Below are 14,399 nucleotides of genomic sequence, written 5' to 3'. Positions count from 1 at the left end.
GGTAAAAGAATGACCCACTGGAATGCTGAGAAGGGGTGAGTCGTTTGGTGGTTGGCAAGGACCGGGTGGTTAGATGGACAACTAAATGTAAAGCTCGCAGTCTGAAAGGGTTGAAGCAGGAAAACTGGTCAGATGGGTCAGATATGTGATTAGTGGGCGCCGAATCTGTTGAAACTTGAGGTCCGAGTGGAACGGTGTGTGAGAAAGTTTTTTCCATGGCCAGGATATGCCACAGCTGTACAAACCACTGTGCAATGGCAAGGGGGGTAGACTGTTTCGATGCCAAGAAAATTAATTGCCTGGCGTCATGAAGCATGTATCTGGTAGGTATCCAGTCCGCCCAAGTCATTCCTGTCAGGTTGGTTGAGCAAAGGCCCAATATTACTATAAGATAAGTAGGTGTGAGAAGGTATCTTCCTTGATGTGACTAAGGACTTCTTTCCAGAACATTGTTATAAAAGAGATGGACCACCAAATATGACAAGTCACCCTGGTCGGTGTTACAGCGCCAACAGTGGAGTTTCCTGGGTATAGCCGTGCCAGCTGAGAGAGGGTATAGTACCATTGGTACAGTAATTTTTAAGCAGTTTCCCAAAGGGAGAGGCTACAATATATTTTGGGAGAATTGCTCCACAGTGTTTCCAAATGTTTGCCAGAAATCTCCTCAGACTCCAAAGTATTACGTCTGTGTTTATATGGTTGAGGCACGAGAGGAGTGGAGCACTGGAGCACCTGGTAGGTATTCGAGATAAGCTCTGCTCAGTTTGATCTATTAGTTCTCTGTTGTCCACATAGTAGAGCTAACTGCCTCTTATTACGGCATTTCGGTTGTACTTTATCTTGTTGCTAAAGTGACTGAATGTCTCCTGTGAGTGCATTCTCGACCAGTTGGGATTCCCTTTGCCTGGCTATAGCTATCATGGTTATTACATTGCTTTCAATGCATAGTGTGGAGAGAAGTATTGTTTCCACGTTATGGGCAAAATAGTCCTGTATACCTTTACAAATCTCATAGCGGTGTCGTAGACACCAATGTCGGGACCTATAGGGCAAGGTGGTGTGTGGATGGGGTGCATAGTCCTGTGAGGACTTAAAGCACTATAAAGTGTCATATAGACCCCCCAAGCCCGGTCAGTGCTGCTAGAGCATACCCGCAAAGAGAGGGACAATGAGAAAAACCATATAACCTGAAACAATGGCCAACAAGATTTCTCTTTTCCCTCAGTAGTGAAACTCCTACGTCCCTCCACAGGTGTTAAACTTGGGGTGTTTGAACGTGGGGGGGTAGTTCATGTCGCCTATAGGTGATGGTTCAAGTGGTGGTCATCATAGGGGCTCTCTGGACTTCACTACCGTGCCAGTGCAGGACAGTTTTTGTCGGGGGCGCATGAAGGTAAAGGTTAGATGAGACAGACCTCCGCACAGGCCCGAGGAACGCAAGTCAGGGAGAACCTGCCTCCGAAGGATTGGGGGTGGGCATCCAGTCCAATCTTCGCAAACGCTGGATAATGTCATGCTTAACTTTCTGTTGGAAGGCTTCCTCCTCACGAGATTTTTTCAGACGGAGGCATTCTATTTCCCAGGTGATTTTCAGCATACAACAGTGGTTCTAAGCTGAACCTTTTAATAACTTTGACAAGGGGAGGCCATATAGATGTTGGAGTTTAGGGCTAAGAGATAAGCCCTGTTGCACCCCCTTGTCAAGTTTCACGGTGCACAACCTAAAGGCACCTAGATTGATGGTCTGGGTACGATTGGCGAAGAAAAGCTTTGAACATGCCATGTATGCCGATCTCTTGCAGTATTTGCAGCATCTGAAGATGAAATGCGGTATAAAATGCTGTAGATAAATCCGGCAATACGAGCAATGCAGGAATATTCTTGTTCAAGGCACATTGTACATGATCAGTGACCGCAATCAAAGTGGTCTCAGTACTGTGCATTGGCGAATTTGGCCCATTTGGGACGAATCCAGCAGTTTGTATCAAGATAGTCCATGAGCTCAGTATTTATTTGATCTTCCATCAACTTACCCAATAGGGTAAGCAAGGAGTTGGGTCGATAGCTGGTAAGATCCATGGGTGACATATTGGACTCCTTTTTTTTTTTTCTTTTTTTTTTTTTTTTTATATAGGGATCACCTGAGCAGATTTCCAAGCAGAGAGAAATTTCCCTATAAAAATGGACAAATTCAATAACAAACATATGGCGGGGGCAAGCTCAGAGGACAAGGCTGCAACAATACTGGGTGGACAAGAATAAAAAGGAGACACTGATTTGATTGCTAATGCTTTCTAGATAGAATCTGGCTGGAGTGGTTTAAAGTTGCTGAAAGAGAAATACTGATTCAAGGACTATGCACAGGAAAAAGACTCCCCACTATATAAGTGAGATATTATGGTGAAATCCTTATAGATAGTGTGAATTTTTCCCCCAAAATGATTCGCTAGAGAGCTGCATAGGCATCTTGTGAAGGCGCAATCTCTTGAGAGCAGGCATGAGGATTTAATAAAGTATTAAGAACTTTGAATCCCTCCTTAGAAGAATTACCTGCATGAGTGATTAGACGAGAAATGTTGTGCCTTGCAGGCTTTTTTATGTTATGGTGGTACTCGGTTAAAGCTAGTTTATACACCTCTTTATCAGTGCAGTTTCTCGATTGACACTATTGTCCCTTATGTTTTTTTACATTGTGCTTTTTCAGTGCGCAGTTCAGGTGTATTCCAGGGTGCATGAACGCCATGGTTGAGTTAGAGCAGGTTTTCAAGGGGGCCATTTTGTCAAATGCTGAGTTTAAGGCTGACTGATACTCAGAAAGGGCCTCATCTACACCAGTATCTGCTGCAGGAAGTATGAACTTAAATTCTTTCCTGAAAGAATCCATGCCAATTTTATGCCAGTTTCTCATTCTATTCTTTATAGCCCTCTGTGTATTTTCCGACATCTTAGGTGTAGAAATCTAAAAACCAATTAGGAAATGATCTGTCCATAGTGGAGGCTGCAGGGCATAGCATAGAAGGGAAGCAAATTATGTAAATATCAAATCAAACACGTGGCCTGCGAGATGAGTGGGCCCTGTGACTTTGAGTAATACCTAATGATGTTAAATCAGCTGTAAGTTTTGCTACCGCAGTATTAGAGCAGTCCTCTCCATGAAAGTCGAAGTCTCCCAATAAAAGAAAATGGTTGGATGCAAGGACATGTGGAACAATGAATTCAGTGAGCAACTGACTAAATTCCCTTTTAGCCTCCAGAGGGCGATACAATAAAGCGCCCCTCCAGCAGCACTTAGGGGACAATTCGGTCCTAAAAACACACATCTCTGCTCAGTCTGCTAAAGTATCATCAAGCAAGACTTTAAATGTGTCTTTATAAATGATCGCTGTACCACCCCCTGTCCTTCGTTCTGTTTGGCCTCATCATCCAGTAAGTGTCAGGAATTACTAGCAAAATGGATGGGGAAGAAGTGGAATTCGTCCTGTTTTGTTGGGAAACTAATCTCCGGTAAACGTAAAGATAAGAAGCCTCAGATTTCAACAGCATATTTTGGAAGAAATCTAACATTGAATAAGAAACCTGTAATGCAAGTGACGGTCTGGGAGGGCACCAGTAAGCGCCAGGGTGAGGAGCAGCGTACATCAGTGAGTGGGCTAGAGTTAGTAAGATGGAGAGAGTTACCAGCCGCCTTCGCTGAGACTACTTGGCTGACCGCAAGTCCCTCATGAAGCCAATTAAATTTGTAGCTTCTACAAGCAACGGGCCTTCTAGCTGAGTCTGAAAAAGGATAGAGGCAGAAGTGATAAAATACCAGCAATCTGTGTAATCCTCTAAGTTTCCATAATTCTTCTGCAGAGTAGCTATTTCTAGCAGAGTACCTGTCATCTGGGGTAAAAGGAGAAGGGATCCTGGTGACACCTGGGTGCAGATGGGCTTTCCTTGCATGGGCCGGCTGCGCACTGGCCCCATGTGAAAAAGAGGACCGGTGTTCAATAGCTAGATTGCTAACCCCTAGCAAGCTGGAAGTGCATTAAACATAAGCTCTCTACACAAATGGTATCGACCATGGTGGACCTGAAAGCATTCCCTTCACTAAGGCAGAGGCCACTGCCCGGTAGCCATTGTCCAGGTGGAGGTCATACCTCCACCCACCAGTGGTTTCTCTGTTTCCTGCTCCTTGTTCTTTGGAGCACTTCACACTTCCCACCAGGGGGAGGGGGTGGAAGGCCCTGGGAGTTGACCTTTTTTTTTTTTTTTACTCTGGCAACTGCTGCACACAGTAAGAAACCGCTACTAGTGGTCTGTGCTACAAAGTGGTCACCTTTGCTTTAATGTTACTTTAAATCTAGCTTCAGCATTGAGTCGAGTTTAATGCAACAACTAATGTGATACCTTTGAGTACTATCTTTCGTAGCCCTAAGTGGAAGTAAGCACTTAGAGCGATGACTCTTCCATGTTAGCCAGTTGGGCTACCAGCCTTACTACAATAAAACAAAGGCATTTTCATATCTTCATTGTCCGGGCATGTTGAGCACGCATGAAACATGCCCTTCTTTTGTATATTTATCACCCTGCCTAATGGCTACCAAGGCTTTTCTTAGGGGCAACTTATTAACATTAAAAGGGAGATTTTGACTTGGCAAAATGGCTTTTTTTGCCATGTCGAGTTGGCAGCTTATACACTGCCTGCCTAGGCTGAGATGGGAGACTCATGTTTTCACCTTGTCACTGTAGTGATTGCATAATTAAGTGCTGCAGCCCACTAGTGACATTTATCTTAGTAGCCCTGGACACCTCTTGTACCATATACTAGAGCCTTATAGCTATGTTAAATAAGCCTACCAGGTATTAGCTAAAAGTACTCAACTTTGAGGGATTGAAGCACATGCACTGGGACCTGGACAGCAGGGCCCAGTGCAATACAGAGTATTTAAAAACCAACAGCATCAGTCCAAAATTGGGACGGGAGTGATCATACGGAAAGAGGTTGTTTCCAACAGACAATGAAAATGCACCTCACTTTGTCACCCAGAACCCTGAGATGAAACGTAATGCCTTTTTTCACTTAACCTCATCAATACAGAAACATCTCTACCTGCCACCTTCCTCATCAGCCCTCTGCAGTACCCTCCCAAAATAGGTGTTGACAGAGCCAATACATCTGTCATTAGTTAGCAGGTAATATAACTTGAGCAATATGCAAAAAACTAGCAAATGTAAAATATAAATATAAAAGGAAGGCCTGTGTCCCAGGCCTGTTACTGAAGTACTCCGTTTCAGGAGTCTATGCATATATGATCAGACAATATACATCGATTTGTGTGCAGGAGATCCAGTGGATGAAGTAGGTTGACAGTTTTCCCCATGCTGTATGCTGTATTGTGGAGGAAACAAATGCGAATGGCAGTGAATGGAGAGGATTGACGAAAGCCCCTTTGTGTTCGCACCACCCTCTGAGCACTGTCCCTTCACCTCATATTCAAAACATAAAACACAGATTGGCATCCTACCAATCCCCTAGTCCAGCTTCCTCAGTACCCACACTGTACTAAAAAAAAAAACCTTGCATGGTATCCTGCCACCCATCCACCGCACCCTGTGCTCCCTCGGAAAGCAGTGGTCTCAGAACCTCGCATTGAGAGCGGATAGCGGTCACCGTGTGGAAAGCCTCACGTTATGCTCTCAGCAGATATCAGAAGAGACGTGTGGTTGGCACAGGAAGTGCATTAACTGTAATCTTATGCCTCACTTTGTTGTGTAGAGACCCGACAGAGTCAAGAGAAGGCTGAGACCTCTGGCCACAATTCATCAATCTCAAATTTCTTTTAGGTCTCTGGAGACCCAGGCAGGGGAACATAGTGGAAATGAGAGCTTTCCAAGTTAGTGGTGCAGCAGTGGGAAACCACTTTTGTTTCTTACTGCTGTTACGTCATAGCTGTGAATATCTGGATTTGGAATCGGGCTGGTCGGGCGTTTACTGCGAGTCGAATATAATGTTGCATTTATGGTTCTAATAGAAACAGATTTTCATCTTAATGTAGTTTGGTATCACCACATGTATTGTAATTGAAGCTTCAGAAGGTACTGAGATCCTCCCAAACAGAACAGCTAGCTTGTACTTGACATATAAAGATGTGATGAACTTGCTGTTTTTTATTTACGTGCAAAACTAGTTTTCTTTTTTCCTCAAATAACAGATGTTGCTAGATACTAGAGAAAGGATAATTTATTTTTGAAATTGGTTGCAAGTGCCACCCCTTTCACCCCAAATTTGACTTTGAGATTTAATTTGCACATGGCTTACTGCTTTTATTTATTTATTTATTTTCCAGACATTTTCTACGCTGGATTGCATTGCTCAAAACCTCTTAGTCATGGTCGAGTGCATAAATTTCTTACCCTACAGCAGCAAATATCCACCAAAAACAAAGGGTAAGGGTTATGCTTCTTAATTCATACATATGAACATTGTGATGTTTCATGGGTTCTCATTTGCATGGGTATGTGTGCTCATACTAAGTTACTGCATGGCAGGTTGCAAGCCCAAAGCTAAAATGTTCATTTAGCCTTTATGGCAGTAGTTGTGATTGAGGCCGTAAGGTGCTGTTGAAGTTACTTGTTATTTACTGGACTTCAAAACAATACCCATTGGGAGGATCGAGTGAGAGTTAAGCCTCATATGGCAAACACCAAATGTGCTGTAAGTAATCTTTGATAGTTACTTACCTTACACCTAAAACAAAGATGCACAGAAAATAGTTTAGAGAATCATCCTATGTGCCTGACAAACATTTCAGCTGTCTTAAAAGGCTTGTGTTTTAAGGACGAGGAGCATGAATGCAAGCTGTTTTTAAACAGTTAGAATACTTAGCAACACTTTTCAACCCTTGAGCATTGGAGCTATTTAGAAAGAACATAAAACAGCTTTACAAGAAACAATACGATTTACTACACAATACTTGTGAAGTAGATATCTGTGCTTTAACCATGATACACAGTGCATACTGTATGCTCCAGTGACATTTTTATATTTACACAATATACAACCAGCAGGTGTGGAATAAATAAATCCATTTTAGCACCTCATATGAAGCTGTCATAGTCTGCATTTAACGTTCTTAAAATCCTTGTTTGGGGATCTATTAATTGAGTTCTGACTTGGGAATTAAAAGCAGAGTATGATATGTTTAAATCATACGCATCCTTAATGCCTAAATCATTCATAGATGCTGTGAGACAACCAGACAGCCTATTTCTGCCACTATTTTTCCTGGGTGTAAAATATACCACTTAACTGAACACAGAGAACATAGGGTGGCATTTCTAATCTGATAACACCAACAAAAAAAAAAAATGGATTGATTTAATTCGTAAGATAACCAATCAAGCTTCCACAGAAGGGCTGACTATGGTAGTACAGTTGACAACATACAAATAGTAACGAGGATTACCAGATTTTCTTGGTGGCTAGATGAAAATTAAGTGCACCAGTATCCACCATTGTGTTTTGAGTTCTTTCTGGCAGCATAACTTTTATGTGTCATAACTGAGGATTCTTGCTGTAATTGCTAATTCTTTTTATTTTTTTATTGTTGACAACTGGGTGGTTTCATGCATTGTATTGTAATAGTATGTTCGATGGCATGTGTAGCTGCAGATACACATGCTGTGCACATCCCGCCATCTGGTGTTGGGATCGGAGTGTTACAAGTTGTTTTTCTTCGAAGAAGTCTTTTCGAGTCACGAGACCGAGGGACTCCTCCCATTTCAACTCCATTGCGCATGGGCGTCGACTCCATCTTAGATTGTTTTTTTCCGCCATCGGGTTTGGACGTGTTCCTTTTCGCTCCGTGTTTCGGGGCGGAAAGTTAGTTAGAATCTCGGAAAAATCGTCGGTATTGTTTGCGTTCGGTATCGGGTTAGTTACAACAGATCAACACCGAATTAAGAAGAGCTCCGATGGCCCTTCGGGGTTTTCATCCAACCCCGTCGGGGCCTGGTCGGCCCGGCCACGTGTCTCTTCAAGGCTGAGGGAACGGACCCCATTCCGCTTCTGTCCAGAATGCCATAACAAGTATCCATATACAGATCAACATCTGGTCTGTAACTTGTGTTTGTCACCAGAACACAAGGAGGATACTTGTGAGGCCTGTCGAGCGTTTCGGTCCAGGAAGACACTCCGGGACCGAAGAGCAAGAAGACTGTAAATGGCGTCGGCGCCGACAGGACAAGAGCGTTTCGAGGAGGAGGAAGAAACATTCTCCACCCAGGAGTCGGACTCTGAGGAGATCGATCCCGAGGAAACGCCGAAAACCGTGAGTAAGACGTCGAAAACAAGAACTCACGAGAAAAGCGCTAAAGCCCAGGGGACGCCACCGCCAACAGCCCATGGTTTAACCCGAAAAGTAGGTGACCGTTCATCGGCACCGAAAAAGGGGTGTCGAAGTCATCCGACTCCGGTCGAGATACCGGCACACAGCAATCTCGGGCCCGAGATAGTGGCTCAGAGAAGATTCGGCACCGAGACAGCAGCACCGAAACGGGTCGGCACCGAGAGAGCACGACGCCGAAAGTAAAAAAGGTTTCGTCGGAGCCGAAAAAAGCAGCCGGAAAGGTTTCGGTACCGAAATATCCGGCCTCGGAAACGAAAACAAGTTCCTACACTGAGGAACAAGGACTGTCCACACAAATGAAGACACATAGATTTGGACAGGAATTACAGGCAATAGAGCCAGATCACACACCAAGACGGCTCTTTATTCAAAAAGATACAGGGAAGATCAGCACTCTTCCTCCAGTCAAAATAAAACGCAAGCTTGCCTTCCAAGACAAAGACAAACAGCCACACGCAAAGGTGGCTAAACAAGTAACAACACCACCACCATCCCCACATCACTCTCCGCAACCATCACCGGTAGCCACTCCACCAATGATGCAATCCCCAACTCATACAGGAATGAGTCAAGATGACCCTGACGCATGGGACCTTTGTGACGCACCAGTGTCAGATAATAGTCCAGAATGCTATCCAGCTAAACCATCGCCACCAGAGGATAGTACAGGCTACGCACAGGTGGTGTCAAGAGCAGCTGCATTTCATAATGTCAGCCTTCATTCAGAGCCCATCGAAGACGACTTTCTTTTTAATACACTGTCGTCCACACACAGCCAATATCAGTCTTCCTATGCTACCCGGAATGCTAAAACACTCCAAACAAGTGTTTGAGGAGCCTGTTAAAGGGAGAGCCATTACTCCAAGAGTAGATAAAAAATATAAACCGCCACCAACAGACACAGTGTACATTACACAACAGCTAACACCAGACTCTGTTGTAGTGGGAGCAGCGCACAAAAGAGCCAACTCTCATACTTCAGGAGATGCACCACCTCCAGATAAAGAAAGTCGAAAATTCGATGCGGCAGGCAAAAGTGTGGCGGCACAGGCAGCAAACCAGTGGCGTATTGCAAATTCGCAAGCTTTGCTAGCCAGATATGATAGGGCCCATTGGGATGAGATGCAACACCTTATTGAACATTTACCCAAGGAGTTCCAAAAAAGAGTGCAGCAAGTAGTAGAAGGACAGGGTATCTCAAATAATCAGATACGGTCAGCAATGGATGCTGCAGACACAGCTGCTAGAACTGTCAACACAGCTGTAACAATAAGGAGACATGCATGGCTGCGTACATCAGGATTTAAACCAGAGATATAGCAAACTGTGCTGAATATGCCATTCAACGGACAGCAGTTGTTTGGGCCGGAGGTGGACACTGCGATCTAAAAACTTAAGAAAGACACTGACACGGCCAAAGCCATGGGCGCACTCTACTCCCCACAGAGCAGAGGCACATTTCGAAAGACACAATTTCGAGGGGGGTTTCGAGGGCAAACCACAGAAGCCACAACCTCACAAACAAAGCTCACTTACCAGAGCCAGTATCAGTGGGGAGGTTTTCGGGGACAATTTCAAAGGAATAGAGGAAAGTTCCAAAGTCCCAAAACTCCTCCAAACAAGCAGTGACTTCAAGGTCACAAATCCCCAACACAACACCTGTGGGGGGGGGGGGGGGGGGAGACTAACCAAGTTTTACAAACATTGGGAGGAAATAACAACAGACACTTGGGTCTTAGCAATTATCCAGCATGGTTATTGCATAGAATTTCTCGAATTCCCTCCAAACATTCGACCGAAAACACACAGTATGTCAAAACAACATATAAATCTTCTAGGACTAGAAGTTCAGGCATTGCTACAAAAAGAAGCAATAGAGTTAGTACAAAAACAACAAATAAACACAGGAGTTTACTCCCTGTACTTTCTAATACCCACAAAAGACAAGAGTCTGAGACCTATACTAGATCTCAGAACATTAAATACCTACATCAAATCAGATCACTTTCACATGGTTACATTACAAGACATAATCCCACTGCTCAAACAACAAGACTACATGACAACACTAGACCTAAAGGATGCATATTTCCATATACCAATACATCCTTCACACAGAAAGTACCTAAGGTTTGTATTCCAAGGGATACATTACCAATTCAAAGTGTTGCCATTCGGAATAACAACTGCACCAAGAGTTTTTACAAAATGCCTAGCAGTAGTAGTTGCACATATCAGAAGGCAGCAAATACATGTGTTCCCGTACCTAGACGATTGGTTAATCAAAACCAACACGCTAAGACGGTGTTCACAACACACAAAATATGTCATAGAAATTCTCCACAAACTAGGTTTCTCAATCCATTACACAAAGTCACACCTTCTGCCGTGTCAAACACAGCAATATTTAGGAGCAACAATCAACACAGCAAAAGGGATTGCCACTCCAAGTCCACAAAGAGTTCACACATTTCACAATGTGATACAGACCATGTATCCAAATCAAAAGATACAAGTCAAACTGGTGATGAAACTACTAGGCATGATGTCTTCATGCATAGCCATTGTCCCAAACGCAAGGTTGCACATGCGGCCCTTACAACAGTGCCTAGCATCACAATGGTCACAAGCACAGGGTCAGCTTCTAGATCTGGTGTTGATAGACCGCCAAACATCCATCTCGCTTCAATGGTGGAACAGTATAAATTTAAACCAAGGGCGGCCTTTCCAAGACCCAGTGCCAGAATATGTGATAACAGATGCTTCCATGATAGGGTGGGGAGCACACCTCAATCAACACAGCATCCAAGGACAATGGGACATACAGCAAAAACAGTTTCACATAAATCACTTAGAACTGTTAGCGGTATTTCTAGCGCTCAAAGCATTTCAACCCATAATAAGACACAAACACATTCTTGTCAAAACAGACAACATGACAACAATGTATTACCTAAACAAACAGGGAGGCACACACTCAACACAGTTGTGTCTCCTAACACAGAAAATATGGCATTGGGCGATTCACAACCACATTCGCCTAATAGCACAATTTATTCCAGGAATTCAGAACCAGTTAGCAGACAATCTCTCTCGGGATTACCAACAGATCCACGAATGGGAGATTCACCCCCAAATACTAAACACTTACTTCCAAATGTGGGGAATACCACAAATAGATCTATTTGCAACAAAAGAAAACTCAAAATGCCAAAACTTCGCATCCAGGTACCCACAACATCAGTCTCAGGGGAATGCACTATGGATGAACTGGTCAGGGATATTTGCGTACGCTTTTCCCCCTCTCCCACTTCTTCCATATCTAGTAATCAAGTTGAGTCAAAACAAACTCAAACTCATACTAATAGCACCAACATGGGCAAGGCAACCTTGGTACACAACAAGACCTTTCAGTAGTACCTCATGTCAAACTGCCAAACAGGCCAGATCTGTTAACACAACACAAACAGATCAGACATCCAAATCCAGCATCGTTGAATCTAGCAATTTGGCTCCTGAAATCCTAGAATTCGGGCACTTAGACCTCACACAGGAATGTATGGAGGTCATAAAACAAGCTAGAAAACCTACCACTAGACACTGCTATGCAAATAAGTGGAAAAGATTTGTTTATTACTGCCATAATAATCAAATTCAACCTTTACACGCATCTGCAAAAGAAATAGTAGGATACTTACTACATTTGCAAAAATCTAACCTAGCTTTCTCTTCCATTAAAATACATCTTACGGCAATTTCTGCTTACCTACAAATTACGCACTCCATTTCATTGTTTAGGATACCAGTCATAAAGGCGTTTATGGAAGGCCTAAAGAGAATTATACCACCAAGAACACCACCAGTTCCTTCATGGAACCTCAACATTGTCCTAACACGACTCATGGGTCCACCTTTTGAGCCCATGCACTCTTGTGAAATGCAATACTTAACGTGGAAAGTTGCATTTTTAATTGTCATCACATCTCTAAGAAGAGTGAGTGAAATTCAAGCATTTACCATTCAAGAACCATTTATTCAAATACACAAAAATAAAGTTGTTCTACGGACCAATCCTAAATTTTTACCAAAAGTAATCTCACCGTTCCACTTAAATCAAACGGTAGAATTACCAGTGTTCTTCCCACGGCCAGATTCTGTAGCTGAAACAGCACTACATACATTAGACATCAAAAGAGCACTAATGTACTACATTGACAGAACAAAACTAATTCGAAAGACAAAACAACTATTTATCGCCTTTCAAAAACCTCATACAGGAAATCCAATTTCAAAACAAGGCATTGCTAGATGGATAGTTAAGTGCATTCAAACCTGCTATCTTAAAGCTAAAAGAGAACTGCCTATTACACCAAAGGCACACTCAACCAGAAAGAAAGGTGCTACCATGTCCTTTCTAGGAAATATTCCTATGAACGAAATATGTAAGGCAGCAACATGGTCTACGCCTCATACATTTACCAAGCACTACTGTGTAGATGTGCTAACTGCACAACAAGCAACAGTAGGTCAAGCTGTATTAAGAACATTATTTCAAACTACTTCAACTCCTACAGGCTGAACCACCGCTTTTGGGGATATAACTGCTTACTAGTCTATGCACAGCATGTGTATCTGCAGCTACACATGCCATCAAACGGAAAATGTCACTTACCCAGTGTACATCTGTTCGTGGCATTAGTCGCTGCAGATTCACATGCGCCCACCCGCCTCCCCGGGAGCCTGTAGCCGTTTAGAAGTAGATCTTAAACATTTGTACATTTGTAAATATATTACTTAAAACTTTATTATGTACATACGCATTCACTCCATTCCATGGGCACTATTACTAGCATACACAACTCCTACCTCACCCTCTGCGGGCAAAACAATCTAAGATGGAGTCGACGCCCATGCACAATGGAGTCGAAATGGGAGGAGTCCCTCGGTCTCGTGACTCGAAAAGACTTCTTCGAAGAAAAACAACTTGTAACACTCCGAGCCCAACACCAGATGGCGGGATGTGCACAGCATGTGAATCTGCAGCGACTAATGCCACGAACAGATGCACACTGGGTAAGTGACATTTTCCTTATATAGCGCTTCATACCCCTGACGAGGTGCTTTTCGGTGAGTAGCATGCTACTCCGGGACCCAACAAGAATTAGTGGTGGATTAGTATAGGGAAATACGAGTGCAGTTTTAGTATTATTATGAGTTAGTTTGAGCCGCGGATATGAGTTTGTTAGATTGACTGGAGTAATGGAGGGGTGGAGGAGGAAAGAATCCAGAAGTGTTAATTGGGAGTTTATGGTAATAGGATTTAGGCTTGGGATGAGTAATGGGGGAGATGGAGGAGGGAAGAGTCTGTGGAAGGGGTTTCGGAGATCACAGTAGCAGGGTGAGATAAATGAGGAGAATATAGTAGGGTTGTTTGGGAGATCATGGTAGTAAAGTGAGGTTTGGTATGTTGGCTGTGGAAGCGGAGGGAAGAACTTAGGCAGAGATATTTAGGAGATTAAAGTAGAATGGATTTGGGATGAGTCCGAGTGGGAAAGGAGGATAGATTGATAGAGACATGACATGGTGATGGGGAGACAAGTGTGATATAAGATGAGAGCAGGGATTCATAAGTATCTAATATAACAACTTATCTAGGAGTTATGCAATGACCCATGAACATGTTAAGCATAGAATAACATACACACACACACACACATATATATATATATATATATATATATATATATATATATATATATATATATATATATACACACATATGCACACATATACACATATTTAATCCATGAGTAAACCTGTTTAACTAAGTATATTTAAAGAGTGTGTGTGTAGTTTGTTAGGACAGTAGCAATACATATTTTCTAAAGAACTATATATAACTGGAGTATACACATAATCAGAAAAATATGTTCGATGGCATCTGTCGCTTAGATACGCATGTTTTGCATAGCTCGCCATCTGGTGTTGGGTCGGAGTGTTACAAGTTGT

At 43.0% G+C, this 14,399-nt stretch overlaps 1 protein-coding gene across 2 annotated transcripts in view; it reads left to right on the top strand.

The window, feature by feature from the left end:
- RIF1 (replication timing regulatory factor 1) overlaps nucleotides 1–14,399 on the top strand; it is a 310,912-nt gene that overhangs the window by 108,151 nt on the left and 188,362 nt on the right. For both annotated transcript variants that reach the window (XM_069225212.1, XM_069225211.1), the window contains one exon: nucleotides 6,330–6,429. In XM_069225212.1, the coding sequence (XP_069081313.1) occupies nucleotides 6,330–6,429 (100 nt within the window). The remainder of the gene's footprint in view (nucleotides 1–6,329; nucleotides 6,430–14,399) is intronic.

The sequence above is a fragment of the Pleurodeles waltl genome, chromosome 3_1, assembly GCF_031143425.1.
Source record: "Pleurodeles waltl isolate 20211129_DDA chromosome 3_1, aPleWal1.hap1.20221129, whole genome shotgun sequence".
Taxonomy (NCBI): domain Eukaryota; kingdom Metazoa; phylum Chordata; class Amphibia; order Caudata; family Salamandridae; genus Pleurodeles; species Pleurodeles waltl.
This window is presented reverse-complemented; position numbering and strand designations above follow the sequence as displayed.